Consider the following 18,636-nt stretch of genomic DNA (forward strand, 5'->3'; position numbering starts at 1 on the left):
AGAGAGAGAGAGAGAGAGGGAGAGAGAAAGAGAGAGAGAGAGAGAGACAGAGAGAGAGAGAGAGAGAGAGAGAGATTACATACACAGTGAGACTACACCTTATGGTTTACTCATTTAGCAGCTTTAATGTCAGCGGCCCGATTAAAAAGCACTTTTTCCTCTATTGACGTCTCATATCCCTCCCACTCTCTTCACCTCCACCACTCTCATCTCACATCATTTTTAATCACTCTATTTCCAGGAAATAAGCGGTGGGTCAGCTGAATTTACTTTCTCTTCTCTGTTTTTCCGTTGTCTCTTTTATTTTTTTTCCTCTATCATCTCACACAGTTCTTTCCCATCTGCCCTGGCCTTCCTGCCATGCATCTGGTCAAGAAGCTGATCATCAGCCAATCAGTGTGATGCAGACCAATACTTTTCTTTTTTCATCTTTTGTATTTTGTATTTCATCTCCATCCGGCTAAACCTTAATTACATTACACAAACCCCACTCTCTCATGTCAATGATTCTTTCTGTGTCTCTTCTCTCTCTAGTTGTTTCCTTACCTGAGAATTTCACCGAGCTGCTTCTCTTTGCAGAGTAACTGCTCTGCCTCCTCCATCGTGGAAGCCGTTTTTGCCAGCCTGTTAAGGAAGAAGAAAGTAGAAGAATAAGGGAGAAGAGCCATGAGCAACATTTACTCATTAGCTTATAGATGATGCAACTTTAATGTTAGAGAGCGAAGGATATCAAGATGAACATGAATCAGATAAAAAATTAAAACTTTCCTCAGGTAATTCATATAAAGAGGCCCCCCATTCCCACCTAGTTTCAGATAATTTATTCCATAATAAATTACTATTTGAATATGAGCAGAGTCAGCAATGCATAAAGGCAGATAATTAATAAGATTGAAGTGCAAAATAGAGATAAAAAAGAAGAAAGTAAGTGAATAACTGTCTGTCTGTTACCCACACTTGCTATGTTGTTCACTGAAATGCATATTCATGAGTCGCAAAAGTAGCCCACATCTGAAAAATGCCAACACGCAGTACACTTAACCCACACTTGATGCACACTTATCGGCGCAGTTGTTAGTATCATTAGGATATCCCATAATACACTATAGTATATTGCACCAGCCAGTTCAGTTGTTGGCGGTAAAGCTAATTTTATGACCAACAATAATCCACAGACATGAAGAAGATAAAGTTCCTGACATGCTTTTACCACTTGCAAACAATGCATGTGTGGGTGTTGGGCAGAGTCTTCCTCTGCATTGCCTATCAGCCTGATTGATTCCAGACAGGAGCAATCAACAGATTCCAGCAATCAAACCAGACATATAAACAGAGAGATTGTGTGACCTGGACACTTAACATCCTGATCTTTTCTAAAACACCACAAAAAAGCACTGACAGCCAGACACAGAGAGGAATAAACATCATGAGTAGTAAGTACTACAAGAAGCAGACTAGACAAACAAAGACTAAAACCAGACAAGTAATAATCATTAAAAAAAAATGTAACCAAAAAGTGTATAATTTCAACGAGATGCAGTAATCATTTTCTGCTCATTGGCAACACTTTAGAAACAAATTTGAGGCCAAGACATTGGGAGGCCCTGTACCATGTAAATATCTGGTAAGACAAACAGCAAGGTTCTCTGCCAGTATGGACCAACACCGCCATTGTTTACATAACCATGGAAAGAAACATCCTTTTGCTATCATTGAGAGGTAAAAGTAACCCAGTACATGCTGTCCAGTACTAGTTTTGTATAAATAAGGTACAATCAGATGATTATGCCCTTGCCTCTCAGTTTTTTTCTGCCAGTACTCTTCTCTTGTTAAAAAATAATCAATAATCAGATATATTCTGCTACAAACTTATTTTTTAGTATGTTTTATGATGATTATGATTTTATTATTTCCCTTGTAGGTAAAGCTCTGAAATACAGAACAATTCAAAACAGTAGAAAGAGTCTAAATGCATGCTGTTGTTCCAGCCATGTCATGTTTAATCTTTGTAATAGGCTAAGTTATATTAAAAATATCTGTTGCTATGCTAACTGCTGAATAGACAGAATGCAACCTATAAAGCTAATAGATAGTTTTTTTATATTCCCTATTCTTTTTCTATGAATGTTTCGTGTTTTTTTTATAATATATTTATGCTGCTATTACAGAAGATACAATAAAAAAATACATGTTTTTTTCTCTATCTGTTTGATAAACTGATAAGATTCTACTGCAAGAATTGTGTGTAGGGTGTTAATGGGCAAGTTCCGTATGTTTCTAGTAATCCTATCTCTGCTTTGTGTGTGTGTGTGTTTGTGCGTGTGCGTGTGTGTGTCAATGAGCGCACATTTACAAGTAAATAAGTATGCGTGTCATTGTGGCTTAGCTGATGTGTGTGTCCCTGTGTGAATGTGCGTCGTGCTTGAGACCGAGTGAGCATTTTAGCTTGTCTGTTTTTATGTTTTCCAGTTCATGAGCAAGTCAGGGTGTGTGTGTGTGTGTGTGTGTGCGTGTGTGTGTGTGTGTGTGTTGAATCCCCCCTCTCCCTCCTAGCTCTGCCTATGTGTGTGTGAGAATCATGTGTATTTATGCGTGCATGCCTTGTTTTTTGGAGTGATGGCAGCCCAGACTCCCACTGTTCACCCATCTGTCCCCACCAGTCCCAAAGCAAGATCAGAAAGAACATTGCCTTGAGAGGGATGCGTTTGTGTGTGAATTCCGTGTGTGTGTGTTTTGTATGAGAATCTGTGTGTGCTATGCGTGCGTGAGGTTGAGCTCTTGTTCCCAGGGCAGTGGCTGTCAGTGGAATAACTAGGTAGCGCAGAGCCCGTGAGTGCGTGCCAGATTAGAGTACCCCCTACCAGCAGGCCGAATCAACTGCCTCATCAGGACATGCCATACACACGCACACTCATGCACAGAAACAACAACACTGATCTGCCAGCCACAGTGTTATTGTGACTTACCAAATCAAATGTTACCTCTTATGGGGTGTATATGTGTCAAAGACATCTGTGCTCCTTTATATTTTTTAGATTCAGACTTAAGGTCAACGTCACAAAGCTAGTATGCTTATATTCAGCCCCAGACTCTGTACAAAATGTTCTGTGACATGTTGTCTGTTTAGCCTAGTTCCAGTACTGGGCTAGGATTCAAGGGTGAGGGTAATTTTACTTTTACTTAACTTCACATCTGATTACACAAATCAACCACCATTTAAAAGTAATAGCCTTATGGCCCCTTTTTGCTTTACTGGCTTTAATTGTTTGCAATGTTTTATTGCCTATATTTTGTTATAGTCTACTGTGTAAGTATTAATGTGTACAACAACATTTTCATTGGCTATTATTTTTCTAGGACAACCACACTGGAAATCATCAATGGCGGAAACAGCCAAAACAAATGTAATTGTAATTCCTCTTTCAACCACAAAACGCCATCTCTCAACTTTGATCACACATTGAAATGACATGTAACATTGGAGCTGTAACACACGTGTGCATGTCAGCCATTTACTGTTCCAGTCCATTTGGCATTGGTCTGGGTGAATTTGATGTAGATCTATTAAGCTAACTTAAATTAACTTTTGAGTCAGTGTGTGTTAGGGGTGCAAAATATATTGACTCAACATTGTGATTGCAATATAACAAAAGCATGCAATATTTTGTTGATTTTGTGGAGCACTGCATCCCATCCTTGTGCTGTGTGGCTTATTGTGTTGGATTTAGAGCCCACTTGAAATGTTATAATGATCATGTTTCATTGGCCAGGAACCGTGCCACTTGCACATGGGTCGACTACGTGAAAAACCCTATGGAGCGAACTATGTGACGTGTGTGCATATTTCAACAGAGCGTAAATAAAGAAATAGATAGAGACAACAAAACAGAACAAATCAGAGAAGAAAGAGAAAGGTGTGTCCTTTTCTCTTTGTATATATTTATACTGTCCAACCAGTAAAACATGTCCTGTTGTGTAGACATGGTCGTTATTATTTATTCAGGTTGTACCAGTCCAATATGACCGTCAGTTGAAATAAACCTTGTGTTGTAAAAAAACTTGTTTAATTTGTTATGAATCTATTTCTATCCTTTTTCCCATAACTTTTGTAACATTTCATATGTTTAAAAAATATTGAAATTAATACCAATATTGAAATACTCATAATTAATATCAAATTTTCTCAATATCGTGCAACCCTAGTGTTTGTGTGTTGGCATTTCCTGTCCTCATTAGAAGTGAAATAAAAGCTTATCCATATCAAAGTGTTATCGGTTTACCCACTGTGCGTGCCTGTGCCCGTGTGTGTGCCTGTGTTTGTGTGTGTGTGTGTGTGTGTGTAAAATACTTTTTTCATCAATACAATGGCAGGGCATTCAAAGTTAAAAGCCGTCTTACGTTGACCAAAAAAAACACAATTAGAATGTGATACACCAACACCCAAAGGCACGCACAGACACCTGTTTGTGTGTGTGTGTGTGTTATGTGTGGTGTGACACCTGTCCGTAGATATATTTTGTTTTTAAGTTATCTGGTAACCATGTCAGGGATGCCATAACAATGATTGTTATCATCAAAACAGCACACAGGGGCACACACACAGTACAAGCACAAACAATGATATCATATTATGGCTAAGCAAATGAACTGAATACTTTTTGTCCTACAGCTTGTCACTTTCAATTCTAATTCAGTAAAGCAACGCATCTGTCTGTGTTTCATTTGTATGTGTGGGTTGCTATGCTACTGCTTGAACATGTTTTTGTTGATTACCAAATAAACTTTGTCATATTGTGTGTGTGTGTGTGTTAATGATTCACACTCATTAATTCATTGTTTCTGTTTATCTTGTTGTCATGAGCCCCAAAGTAAAGTTGAGCCACTATAAGAGTTAAATAGAGGTCATCTTCTACCAGGGAGAATTTCCCTCACACGCAACTAAAATACACACAACATAGACATAGTAGAGAGAGAGAGAGAGAGGGCGAGAGTGAGATAGTGTGTGTGTGTGTGTGTGTGTGTGTGTGTCTGTTTGATGTGGTAATGTGAATTTGAAGTTAGATCTGTGGTAATACCTCACATGCTGACTATGAAGGCATTCCATTTGTACTCGGAATTAGGATTTTCCAAGGTCAAAGTCGGAAACACGCCCCCTGACCTCGGATTTCCGAGCACGGAACCCAGACAACCTGGCAATACCCCAAGCCAATAATCCAACAGGGCTGCTGTCCACCAGAGGGCACTCTACAACGTCTCTGCTGGCAACACTCCTAATTTTTTTTTTTTTGTGTGTGTTTTTGTTCAAGGCCCTTTAAGTTTAATAACTTAAGTTTATATTTTTATACATTTTCTTACTGTTATGACAATAAAACAAATTTTAGTAAGAACTCAAATAACTATAAATAACTAATGTTAGCAAAAAGAAATTAAGTTTTGTTACGCGCTTCTGGATTTTTAAAATATATACATATTGGCGATATATTGGATTATCAATTTCTTTATAAACCAAATATTTGTACTGGTATTGGCCTTAATAATCCTTAAATCAGTTGGGCTTTAGAAAAGTTTATGATTATGATTTTAAAAAAGTATTTAGGGAGGCTCAAACCGTGATTACAAGCGAACCTATGCCAAATTTATGCAAAATCCACGAAATAATTACAGCCCCAAGCAGTGTTTCACAGGTTCAAACCCTCACTCAGCCAGCAGTAGGTTGTAGTAACGACTACTCTAGGTGCCTTTACATGTTACAGGCATTAGTCACACAAATTCATACACCCGCCCTGATTGCATCAGGAGCAATTCGGGGGCCCCTAAGGACATTTTGACGATGGACTGCAATCTACAGAGTGGTAGGTGACAGCTATACCAGTTGAGCCACAGCCGCCTATAGTATACAGCCCAATTACCAAAGTCAAAGCTGCAAGATGTTTTGATATTAGGCAGGATTGCTGTGGAAAAACCTGAGTTATGGACAATTTCCTGCTAAGCCCCGCCGTTTACGAAGTTCTTTGATTAATTCTTTAGGAGCAATCTTGCTCATTTATAGTAGAAATGTGTATCTCAGCCCCGCAAGACTCCAATTCTGGTGTTGATGAATGATGGTGTTGATGAATCACAATCCGCAACGTTCTATTAATTTGACAGTTTTTCACTTTATGCAAATTAAATCCAAATAGGATCATATTTTATGGTTATACATTTATGCTATAAATGCTCAGGCAAGTGAGGCCTGCAGTTCTTTGGACGTTGTTGTGGGGTCTTTTGTGACCTCTTGGATGAGTCGTCGCTGCGCTCTTGGGGTAATTTTGGGCGGCCGGCCAGTCCTGGGAAGGTTCACCACTGTTCCATGTCTTCGCCATTTGTGGATAATGGCTCTCACTGTGGTTCGCTGGATTACCAAAGCTTTGGAAATGGCTTTATAACCCTTTCCAGACTGATAGATCTCAATTACTTTCTTTCTCAATTGTTCCTGAATTTCTTTGGGTCTCGGCATGATGTGTAGCTTTTAAGGATCTTCTGGTGGACCTTACTGTGTCAAGCAGCTCCTATTTAAGTGATGCCTTGATTGTGAACAGGTGTGGCAATAATCAGGCCTGGGTGTGGCTAGAGAAATTGAACTCAGGGGTGGACAACCTCAGTTATAGTATGTTTTAACAAGGGGGGCAATCACTTTTTCACTCAGGGCCATGATGGTTAGGATTTTTTTTCCCCTTTAATAATAAACACCTTCATTTAACACTTAAGTGTGACAAACACGCAAAGGAACAGGAAATGAGGAAGGGGGCAAATACTTTTTCTCACCCCTGTATGTTAAAGACCTGCTTTTACAATATGAAAACCATCAGTCCTCTTAGATCCTCCAAAATGGCTTGCTGTACAAAGAATGAGTGAGAAGATTGGTGAAGCTTAATTAACTATGAACCGCACTTACCAGAGGATCCAAGGTGTGCCTTAAATTTGAAAGCAGGCTTAAAACTTTAAAAAAAAACTAAAAAATCTGCTTCCTTTTAATGTTGTTTTCTTTATTTTTATTTCAGTATCTTTCTTATTTGCTATTAATGAGTATAATTCACACCCTGAAATCTGTAAATGAGCTATAGCAGTTTTGCACAGGTTACATGTCTAACCGTCTCAGCAAAGTGCACTTATCTGGATAAATGAACAATGTGAGACATTCTTGTCTATTTGCATATGAGAAACTTTTGGCATCAAGTTGGATATGCATTTGATAGTCAAATTTCCTACTGGGTTGTTGACATGAACGCCATTTATAAATCTTAGACTAATAACTAAAATATGACGATAATATGTCTATTCTCTCCCCATCTCCAAAAAAACAAGTACACTGTTGGCTAGAAAAATTTACATCCATTCCTGTAAAAAAAGCACTTGGAAAATGAAATGAAAAATTACATAATCTACCCACTAAGGCTGTATTAAGTCTCTCAGGAAGGGAGGGTATGGCTGTCAATCATGAATGGATCTCACAAAACAACAGAGTCACACTCCTGCTGTGTAGCTAGCTATTCAGAACATTCTCATTAACTCCCACTCGCATAGAGAAGAGAGTGAAAGAAAGTAAAAAAACAAGTACGTTTATGATTATAATATGATAGATAAATTCAAATGAAATTTTGCATATTTAAAGCAGTTGAACATTGAGATATACAGTATACTAGAGAAATAAGGCAAATTATAGAAAGCATCTTGAAATGGCTGATGGATAAAGCAAGCGATACTGTAGAGAGTTAAAGAAAGGCAAAGAAAGACAGTAAAAGAGAGATAATAAGACAAAAAGCACAAAAAAGAAAGAAACAGAAAAAAAGAGCAAGAGAGAATCCACTGCTTTCAGTCCATGCTGGCGTCTCACACATCACTATGTCGTGCATCACTATCTGACTGAACTTTGACCTCCTGACCTACACTTGGCCCCAAGGCTCCAGAGCACACTGTGTGCAGTACGTGCTTAGTTGTGTGTTTGCGTGAGTTTTTCGGCTCAAAATATGTGGGCAGTGTATTGGAGGGATAATCAGCTTACTTTAGAGCAGATAGCGGATTGGCTCACCAGTCTACCATACACACAACAACATACGGACAACCTAAAACCCAGCTAGCCATATGAGCATACCGGCTGTGCCCTGCTCATGCAGTACACAGACTCACAGCAATGTTGTCAACAGTTAGCAATGTTGTCAACTCCCTAGTTGTTTTTTTTTCATAAGTAACGTATTCATAATAAATGCATGTGTACAGCTGTCCATAATGACGATAATGGTGTAGAAAGAAATTGCACACGGAAACTGTCGGAGTGCTAAATTGGAAAAAAGTCCAATGTTCCGCAATGTTCCCTTAACTTCCACAGTTTTCCTCGGCTCTCCCTGTTTTCAAAATCACTCCTTCATTTACTACTTCCTATATAATAGACAATCAGTAGTTTATTCTGTAATGGGCAGTAAATTGAGATTTTGAACATTTACAAATCCTTATGCATCGTGTAGGCGACTGTCAGTCAGACAACAGTAATTTAATGGGCGAAGAAACCTCAAACATGAATTAAAAGACTCTTGGCTGGCTACAAGAAGCGTTTCCAAGCTGTGATACTTTTCAAAGGGGGTGGTACAAGGTATAAACTATGCATGGTGCCCAAAAACTGCAAAACCTTTGTAGATGCCATTTTTTGTTTTCTGTTATTTTGAAAGTGTAAATGATGGAAATAAAATCTAACTTTTTGTGACATATTATACAAATGTCTAATATGTCATTTGATGTCTTTTGGAGATTTTTCCATCTTTTGTTGGCTTCTTTACGCACATTAATACAAATTTTTACCTGGGGTGCTCAAACTTTTGAACACCACTGTTTGTAATGATAAATCCTGTAAAACAGTCTTGTTTCACAGAAATTAAATTAAATTGCTTGAGGATTTGATCAGTAAACACTTCCTCAAAAAACTCAAACAGTCGTTTTACCGAGCCTCATACAGAATATCTATTTGCCCTCTTCTAGGTAATGTATGTGATGATGGAGGCGTTAAAGATGACAACAAAATGGATAATTATACACCAGGGTCTGTGTCAGAGATTCACAGACACACACCAGCTAGTGGGATACATGTCAGATTTGTCTGTGTGTGTGTTTGTGTGTTTTTGTGTTAACAGCGTGACTCACAGGATAATTGCCCACATGAAGCGTGGCATTAGAGATCATTTCACACCAGGGACGGGAAGCACAGACAAACACACGCAAACCTCACCTCTCTTCCAGCTGTTGGGAGTATTTTCTCAGCTCGTCTAAATCTTTATTGGCCTTTTGAAGTGCGTCATTCAGAACTTTCTCTCGCTTCTCGGACATCTTGTGTAGCTCCTCTCGCTGCTTCCTCACTGTCTCCGCCTCCAAGTCTCCCAGCTCTCTTCTAAGTTGTCTCTCTTTTTCTTCAGTGATTTTCAGATACCGCTCTTTCATCTCCTGCCTCTGCTTCTCATGTTTTTGTTCAAACTGCTCTCTAAGAGCTCTCACTGAGTCTTTGTTCCTCTCTTCTAGCTCATCTCTTGTGCGCTTCTCTTCCTCCTCTGTCTGTCTCTGGACCTGCATGTGAATTGCCTTCTCCCACTCCAGCCTGCCCAGCTCCAGTGCCTCTCGCTGGGCCTTCTCTCTCTGGGTGGTCTCTCTCAGTTCCTGGAGCTCTTCCTCCAACTGAGCCAGTCGAGTGTGGAGCTGATGGAACTCGTTGAAAATGAGGTAGCTTACCCCGCAGTAGCAACACGCCGTCTCACGGCGTTCCATCTGAGAAGAAAATGAACACAATTTGTTGAAAATGATAATGATGACAATAATAATAATAATAAAAATAATAATAATAATAATAATAATAATAATAATAATAATAATACGGCCGGGTTGGCTCGTTTGGTAGAGCACACACACATTTAGAGGTGTGCTCCTCAGCGCAGCGGGCGCGGGTTCGGCTCCGACCTGCGGCCCTTTGCTGCATGTCAAAAAAAATTTGAAATGGAGGCCTAAAATGCTCAACAAAATGATATAAAAATAAAATTAAAAATTAAATCTTTTTTCTATTGATCACTGGCCACTTTTAATTCTCATAGTTGATTAAAAAAATACGTTTTCTGGACATTTAAAACAAATGGCTGGCCAAAATAAGAAAGAACACAACTAAATTTTTAAAAGGGGAAGCCCTATCACGGGTGCTATATCCTTTAATACTATGGGAATAATCAAGTTGGTACAGTTGGCTAGCTGATTTATCAAAATTAATATGAGACTTACAAGGTTTTCTTTGTTGAAGTGTGAGTCAAGTTTATTGTAAATGTATTGCACTTTATCTTTATAGGGTTTTGTGGAGAAAAAAATTCCCAGCCCTTGTCACATGACCAATTAATGTTTCCATGATGACTATCATTATATTATTGCCTTAACAATCCATATAAATTGTGTATGTATTTGGATACACAATCTGTTGAGAACAAAAACAAGTGAAGTTAATAATGAATATCTTGGAGGAGGATGAGTGCAGAAATAACATTCACTTTTGAATGGTTTATTGTATAGAACCTTTACAAATGAAGTATCAGAGCTGTCTATAAAAACATTTAGGTCTGAAAACTGCCGGCCTCATTATCCATCACAATTATGCTCTGGTGACAAAAACATCTTTTTTTATCTGTCAGCAGTTCAAAGATACTCTAATACCTCCTTCAGATATTGTTTTTACCGCTGTCTGTCGGGAAAAAAAACATCTCCAAAAATTATCTTTCTTTCTCTGTGCATGTCAGTGTTCTCTCCAAGCTGTTGTCACTTCTTTCAGGCTTATGAAGGATAAGATCACATCCCCGGGCTTTCATCTTTATGATATGTGGCAGAGAGGCAGCTGATATTTAGATGACATGCTGACAGCTCCCATGTTAGAAAGCTGATATGATGACTGCGACATGATGTAAACAAGGTAAAAGACACGTGCAAACAAAGCTGACATTCTTGGGAAGGAAACAGAACCGATCATTTAATTGCTGCTGTTGTCCATTGTCCATTTTCCAACCACTAGTTTTGACTGTGACCAAATTATCTATAAAACTAATGACAGGATAGGAAACCTATTGATTTTGATTCTGCTACGGCCTTCTCAGCAGCGCCACATTCAGACCAGACATTCATGCTCTAAAAATGAACTAACTTATTTGTTTTGTTGACCGCATAACCTTTTCCCTTTTGCTACCAAGCCCACAGCAACATAGAATCATGGTAGTGTTGTTTTTTGTTTTTGGCGTGATGTCTCGGTGCCATGTAGTAGTGCTTAGGCTGTGCTTCCACCCAATATAGTCCCAAATCAAGAACAAGGAAATTGTCTAGTCTTAATCTGCATTGCTATTTGTACTCATTGTGAATATGCAGACAATAAGAAGTAATTAGGTTGGTGTGTTGTTTTTTTGTTAGCTCATTTTTACTCACAACATGCTAACCGGCAACATAGGATTCCATTGACTACGCTAAGCTAACTAGCAGCAGCGCTGCCGGTGTTGCATCGGACTAAAACAATGCATGCACAGAGACAAAAAATGAGTTGGCTCAACTACAGTATCTACAGCTAGGGCAGACTGTAATAAGCCCTATTCCTTTAAAAGCACTGAAAGATACTGAAATGGCTTTCATTGAATGAATTCTTGCCTTCTTTTTGCTCTCTCCCTCTGCCTCTCACGTTTCCTTCTTCGTTATGGTAAGAGAGAAGTCAAAAAGAATGACAGGGTGGTAGACAAGACAGGCAGACAAAACATGCAGCAACCCTTGCAAGTGCTTTTGATGTGACACATGATTGATAGGTAACGCATTTAAGAATATAGAGCTTCTCTCTCAGATTCTCCATTGACTACATATAACTTTCTCTCTCTCGGTTCCCATCACAGGGCCTTCTTGTCTATCCATGTGAGGTGAAGGTTCAGATTTTGTCTGCCTCATGTCTTCAGGACAGCGGGCATCCACCTTCTAGTTGTCATGACAGACAGAAAGAGCAACAGTAACACTTTAAAGCAATTCACACAGTAAACGCTGAGGTACAAGAGGAGAAGGCTGCACACACTTAGATCTGATGAAAGTGAATAACAAGACTAAGGGTCTACAGCACTGCTAGAAGTAATATTACTTCTTCATCTTGGAACCATGGGTGTCTGTACAAAACTTAATGGCATACATTAGTGAGATATTCCAGTCTGGACCAAATTGGCGGGCCGGCCGTCAGACCAACATCAGACCAACATTGACTCCCCTAAAAATTACAAGCGTACGTACGTCTATATATGTTAACAAAGACCGATATTTGAAACAAGAATCCAACATCTTATAAAAGGTTCAAATAGAGCACAGACATGGAAAATACACACCAAAAGTACTGTACATGAGAAAGCCAGAAAATGCACATTAGCAACAACATATCACAAGTCCAGAAACTCAATGACAATCACCAGGGAAGTAATGAACAAGCACACACTTTTTTTTTTTTTAAATACTAAGTGTGTGAGCGGGTTATCCAAAAATGCTTATGCATGTACATTTGTGTGTGATGCAGTCATGAAGACAGACAAGGGGGCAATACAAAATGTTACATTGACCTGTGGGTTGAATTGTGCCTTAGCTATGGCTTGACACACAAGGATAGATGAAAGGCACAGACAGAAACACACACACCCAAATACGCAAAAACAGATCCAAACAATAAAACCCACATTGACACAAGCACAAACATGTATGCAGGTACAAATAAAAGGACAGGCATAGATAGACGCCTACAAAAGAAAATGTACTCATTTAAGCATCTTGAGACAGACAAGAAACTCACCCTCTCAACACACAATGGCACACATTCACACACACAGACACAGACACACACACACACACACACACACACACACACTGAAGGGAGAATGGCTGTGCCACCAGCAGGCTGTGTGCTCCCGTGACTGAGTTTGGCTCCTCAGGGAGACCCCTTTCCCTGGGCACTGACACGTTCACTTAGCAGTGAAACCACAAAACTAACCCCTCCACTGGCTCTCTCACAAACACACACGCACGCACAGACAACTACTAACTAAGAGGGGGAGGAGAGAGACAAGGGTGGTTTGAATGGAACAAGGAAGTGATAGAAAACGAGTGAAAAAATGAGGGAGGAGGAAAAATCTTGCGTTGTCTTTTGAATGTTTCATCCCAGGAGCCAATAGATGCTTCTCTTCTACACACAGAACATCTTTGTCCTCTAGTGCACACATCACTTCTATGGCTCCTCTTGTGTCTCTCTTTCATTCTGACTCAAGATTGACTCCATTAGCATGCTAGACTGTTGCCAAAAGCAACAAAAAAAGGTTACATTTCAAGACACATACAGCTCTTATACTCGGTTTAATGTATCTGGTAAGGATTATTCTAATATATACAGAGTTATTAAATATATATTACAAAAGAGTTTATTAAAAAGTCAACATGCTATCTGTAACTAGGCAAAACATGCATAATGCCTCAGGGTACATTGGTGATGTAGTCACGATCTTATTAAACATTGAATCATCCACCTCTTACTGTAACAGAGGGTCCTATTTTAACAATCTAAGCGCACAGCGTGAAGCGCCTGGCACAGGTGCGTTTTGATCGTGTACAAATTCACATATGCTAGTTTAAACTGTGGAAAAAAGGGTCCGTGCGCTAGGTGAATGGTTCAAAAGGGATGTACTTATCTTAATTAATACTATCTTAATTAATAATAGGTGTGTTTTGGACGTAACATGCACACAAAAAAAAAATCAGTGTCATCCTTCGTTCCCTTTAAAAGTCAGGCGTGTTTGTACCTTGGCACAGTGCTATTATGATGGCGTGTTCGCTAAGCAGGAAGGAGAGATTTTCAGGAGAAGATCTGCTTGTGCGTTAAGTGAAAGCTTACGAGCAGATTATATATGGCACGAGGACTATGCCACCAAAACTCCACGAGGTGAAGCAGGTGTTAAAATAACAATGAAATGCAGCTTTATTGACTTTAAACCAGGTTTTTGTTGGTCAATGGCACAATCACTTTCCGCTCCCTCAAGGTAGCAATCTACCAAAAATGCACCTGAACACAACTCCCTGTCAGACCAGCACGCCCATTGATGCACAGATGGGCGCAGGTGCATTTGCTATTTAAATGACGTGGGCGCTGGATGGGAAATTGACATTGCGTTGGTCTTAAACTTAATCTTGGTCTTAAATACTGGGACTCCCTCAACAATCCATGTTATCAGCACAATTCCTCAATGCTCCATCAATAAAACATGGGGCTATTAGCTCTTGCCTCATGTGAAACATTTAGGAGGAGTGGATTGGTGCAAAGGGTGCAGGTGGGGCGACCGGGTGGGGGCACGCTTTGGGTGGCTGGTGTCCTGCCAGGATGAGAAACATAATTAATTTACGTGATGCCTTTTTAACTCCCTGACTGTCTGCGTGATTGTGTCTGTGTGCAAATGTCTGTGCTCATTGTCTCATGTAATGAGTGTTGAGATGGGCCACAATGCTGACAAGACACATAAAATAAATCTAATTTTTCCCGACTTCTCTGCTGCTACTTTCACGCCACCTCCTTCGTCTTTTACTAATCTTCCATCGCCTCCCAGCATCCTTTTTTCTCCACTTTGTCCATTTCTCCTTTATTCTTTTCTTCTCTTCTCCCCCTTTTCCTAAACAACGTTTTCCCCCTGTCTTCCTTATCTCCCTGCTCCTCCTCCTCATCCACCTCCGCCTCCTCAGTTACAGCTGCCCTGACCCATCTGGACCATCAAAATACCAGGGGTGGGTCTCTGTCACGAACACAGACACAAATTGACTCAATGGGAAACATAACATGTTTGTGGTTTAAATTTAAACATTAAACGTATCTCTGGCTTTCGCAGTGCAATTGCTTTGTACTTAACAACCAACAGATCAGTCAATATATCAGCCTAGCCAAAACCTGACAGGAACAAAAATATACTTAGTTGCATTTACTATTATTATTATTATTATTAAATATTATTATTATAATAGAAGGTCAAGGCTTTTGATGAAGGAGAGACACTATGCAGGCTATGCACAGGCAGAAACATGTAGTGTGTAGAGTGTAATAGGCAGCAGACCCCAACAGATCTTCACAATCAGACAGACTAAACAATTTGTTTTGTAATCATAGTATTTGAAAAACCTAAATACACTTGTGTGATTTTGAAAAGCAGAGGCAACAAAAACTACAACCCACGCTCACAAACGCAGTCACAGAAATATTATTTTGCGGCACAATGTGGCACCCAGTGAATTCTGGTGAAAGATGTCGTGATGTACAAGGCACTTAGGTGTTTTTGGTGCCTGGGGGATTAGAGGCATTAGGATTAGGTTAAATCAAGTGATATGATTGTGAGCGGCGGATAGAGAGAAACAAACAAAGGCAGGAGTTCTGCCTCGCATCATACCTGGATCCTCTTAAACTTTTTATTTCAAACTCTTCCTCTTTCAATCTGACAAATGCGTGCCTATTTCTCTCTGCTTAGCTGGCACATCATCCGGCTTCTCTCTCTGTCTGTCTATCACGTCTGTGATTTCACAGATAGATCACGCAAGCATTTAAGAAGGGATTAAGCAGTTGACCTATCCTTGTTTCCCCCCCCCTTAATTTTCCTAAACTGTTTTCTTTTTTGGACTGTGACAGTGCGTGAGAGCTTGTGGAGTGTGTGTGTCCCACTGAAAACATTGTGCAGCTGTGCTCTTGTCTTTGCGTGTCAAAACGAGAATGTTTTTGTGAGCTTTTGTCAGTTTGTGTGCGCGTGAGCGCTTTTGTTTTTTGTGTTGACGGTGTGTGCGCTAAAATGCCTTGTGTGTGTGTGTGTGTGTGTGTGTGTGTGTGTGTGTGTGAGTGTGTGTGCGCTAGTGTTTGTGTGTGAGATCGAGACTGTGCTTCGTGACTGTGGCTTTGTTGATTTTTGCGACGATAAAGACCCCCTGTGGTGCTCAGTGTAGCGAGAGCCAACACTGAGATTCCACTTATCTGGACCCCTTAGGTGCACCACCCATCACATGACAAGTGTGTGTTCATGAGCAAGTGTATGAGTGTAGATGTGTGTGTGAATATTTTGAGTATTTCCTTGACCACGGCACAGTTTGCGTGTCTTTGTGAAATAATATGTTTCTATGTCTGTTTATCTGGGTGTGTATGCGTGTGTATCTGGGTGTGTGTGGAGGAGTGAAAAGGGAGGGGTAGAAGCGGTCACAAGGGATAAAGGGAAGTGCAAGGGGGGGGGGGGGTCTGGCGTGCGAGTAGAGAGAGAGGAGTGAAGGGAGGGGGCAGACAGATCAGGGGCATCCTGTACTGTAGAGTGGATGAATCAAAGTGTGTGACATGGCCAGTCTCTGGGTTGCTGTAATCTATGGAAGAGTAGCACATAGGAATCCCCAGTCAATCGCACACACATGAAATATGTGTGTGTGAGTGATGAGGTATGTGTGTGTGCATGCAGGCAGCAGAGGTTGAAATGATCAGTTAGTCAAAAAAACAGAAAATCAAGAGGAAGTCAGCAGAGCAGACAAGGTGCAGGAAGAATGGGTTTGAACCATGTGTCACAGGGGAGATGGAGCCATGGAGGTAGTAATATACATTTGGGACTACAATAAAGTAAGGGTTTACACCCCTTGTATAATCCAGGGTTGCATGTTTGTCGGCTGACTGGCTGCCCTCCCTTCTTCCCATCCCGTTATACTATCCTGCCTGTCTGCCTGGCCGCCTACCTCACTTGCTCCTTTGCGTGGAAGCATGGAAAGGGCAGTGGCAGGGAAAGAATCACCTATGGCTGCCTCGACTGGCACTTGGCCACGCATCAAATCACATCCAAACACAGGGCAAGGCACAGCACAGCACGGCACGGCACGGCACAGCCCACACAACAACAAACAACTAGCCTGAGGAGCAGCAGGCAGAAGAATGTCTGTGTCCATTTAGTTCCGTGTGTTTGGGGAGGGGGGGGTTGGTCATGTGGGAGCCAACCAATCAGCCTACTTGTCTTAATGTAATTTCTTAAAGTTAGCTAATGTATATGCTCGTCTCCAGAACTGCCTGGCGACTGCAGCCAGGTAGCTTTTTACAGTCAATATCAGAGGCACTGAAAAGTGAGGCCTAATTTATCACCAAGAACAACACAAAAAATAAAGCAATATTAGTTATATGCACATATAGTTGATGCATCTGTGTGTGTGCAAGAAAATGGAGAAGCAGTGCTCTAGTCAAGAGTATGCTGTGTAGTATAGGATTGTGTGCAGCCTTTAAGTTGCATCTGACTAAGTAACACACCGGTTGGAATTTAATTATCCTGCAGACAAAAAGTCATATCACAGTTGCATAGCCAACTGACAAACTGACAAAACTAACATAAGCTTGACAATGTATGACCTGTTTAGATGGAAGCGTATAAAAATGGTAATATGGAATATGGTTGACATATCTGACCTGACACTTAGACTAAATGGAACCAAAACTGGAACTATTTTCAATTACATTTCACTAAAATAAAACAAGATAAAACACTTATTCCGGTAACTTTACACTAAATTACTAATAACATTGGTTAGGGTATAATCTGATATGTCCCACTCATTCTAAACTGCATGAATACTACTAGCTCTAAAACACATATTTTATGTTTACACAAATAAAACAGTCATACCTGCATTCACAATGAATGGTCAGCTGGGTTTAACAGACCCTTTAAACTGTTCATTTTAGGCCTGTTTGTTAAGAGCTTCTGATGCTACAATAACTTTCTGTTTAAATTGTTCTATGTTTTTAATTCAACGACTATTGATGCTTTCTGGCAAACAATTAACACATTACTAAAGTCTTAAGCTACAAGCTAAGGCATTATGTTTAAATGGTGCAGCCCAATTTGTTAAATCACTTGTTTAAAAAGTGCACTATGAGTTCCTGCGTGGTTTCAGCGCAATTTCATTTTTGTCTCAAATCGTAGGCATCTCTCCTCGATTCGCAAGCTGCCGGCCTCTTGAATACATGTCTCGGGAGACAACACAGGAGTCGTAAACATCAAACAAACACTAGGGGCACAGGCTGTGCACCAAAATACTGCAAACCATGTTCCACAAGTGTTGCACTAACCCCCACCCAGCTAGTTTTGTACAATTTAAACCTACATTGTTTACTTAATAGACACCAATGCACTATATGCTTTGTATAATGACTCTCTCGTCTTTTTCAAGGCCCAGGTTTTAAACAGAGACTGATTGCAGACATACATGTAACAGGGGAGGCCAGGACAGCAGGGCAGCCAGCGAAACAAATAAGCCAGAGAGAGAAGGGGGAGTGTAGTCTGTTAGTCTGTTACATTAATCAGAGTTAGCAGACAACACATGTGCTTCCGTTAGCTCCACTAGATCACGCATCACAACACACGGCTAGGCACGACATGGCACGGCACACTAAGCCAGGAGAGGTCAGAGGAGGTAACACTTGCTGAAATGTGTGTGCATGTCTGCCTGCCTGCCTGTCTAGCTAGGTGTGTTCTATTTTTTGCTGCTGTCCAGTCTGTCAATAAACCCAAACCACCTTAACATTTATAATTTGCAAACTAGATG

The 18,636-nt window shown here is 40.3% G+C and overlaps 1 protein-coding gene across 1 annotated transcript in view; it reads right to left on the reverse strand.

Annotated features, from left to right (window-relative positions):
• The window catches only part of lekr1 (leucine, glutamate and lysine rich 1), a 68,583-nt gene that overhangs the window by 38,554 nt on the left and 11,393 nt on the right, over positions 1-18,636 (reverse strand). The window contains exons 3-4 of the mRNA XM_034862823.1: positions 9,257-9,786; positions 547-624 (exon numbers count right to left, since the gene is read on the reverse strand). Of these exons, the coding sequence (XP_034718714.1) occupies positions 547-624; positions 9,257-9,786 (608 nt within the window). The remainder of the gene's footprint in view (positions 1-546; positions 625-9,256; positions 9,787-18,636) is intronic.

The sequence above is a fragment of the Etheostoma cragini genome, chromosome 3 (genome assembly GCF_013103735.1).
Source record: "Etheostoma cragini isolate CJK2018 chromosome 3, CSU_Ecrag_1.0, whole genome shotgun sequence".
In the NCBI taxonomy this organism is placed as follows: domain Eukaryota; kingdom Metazoa; phylum Chordata; class Actinopteri; order Perciformes; family Percidae; genus Etheostoma; species Etheostoma cragini.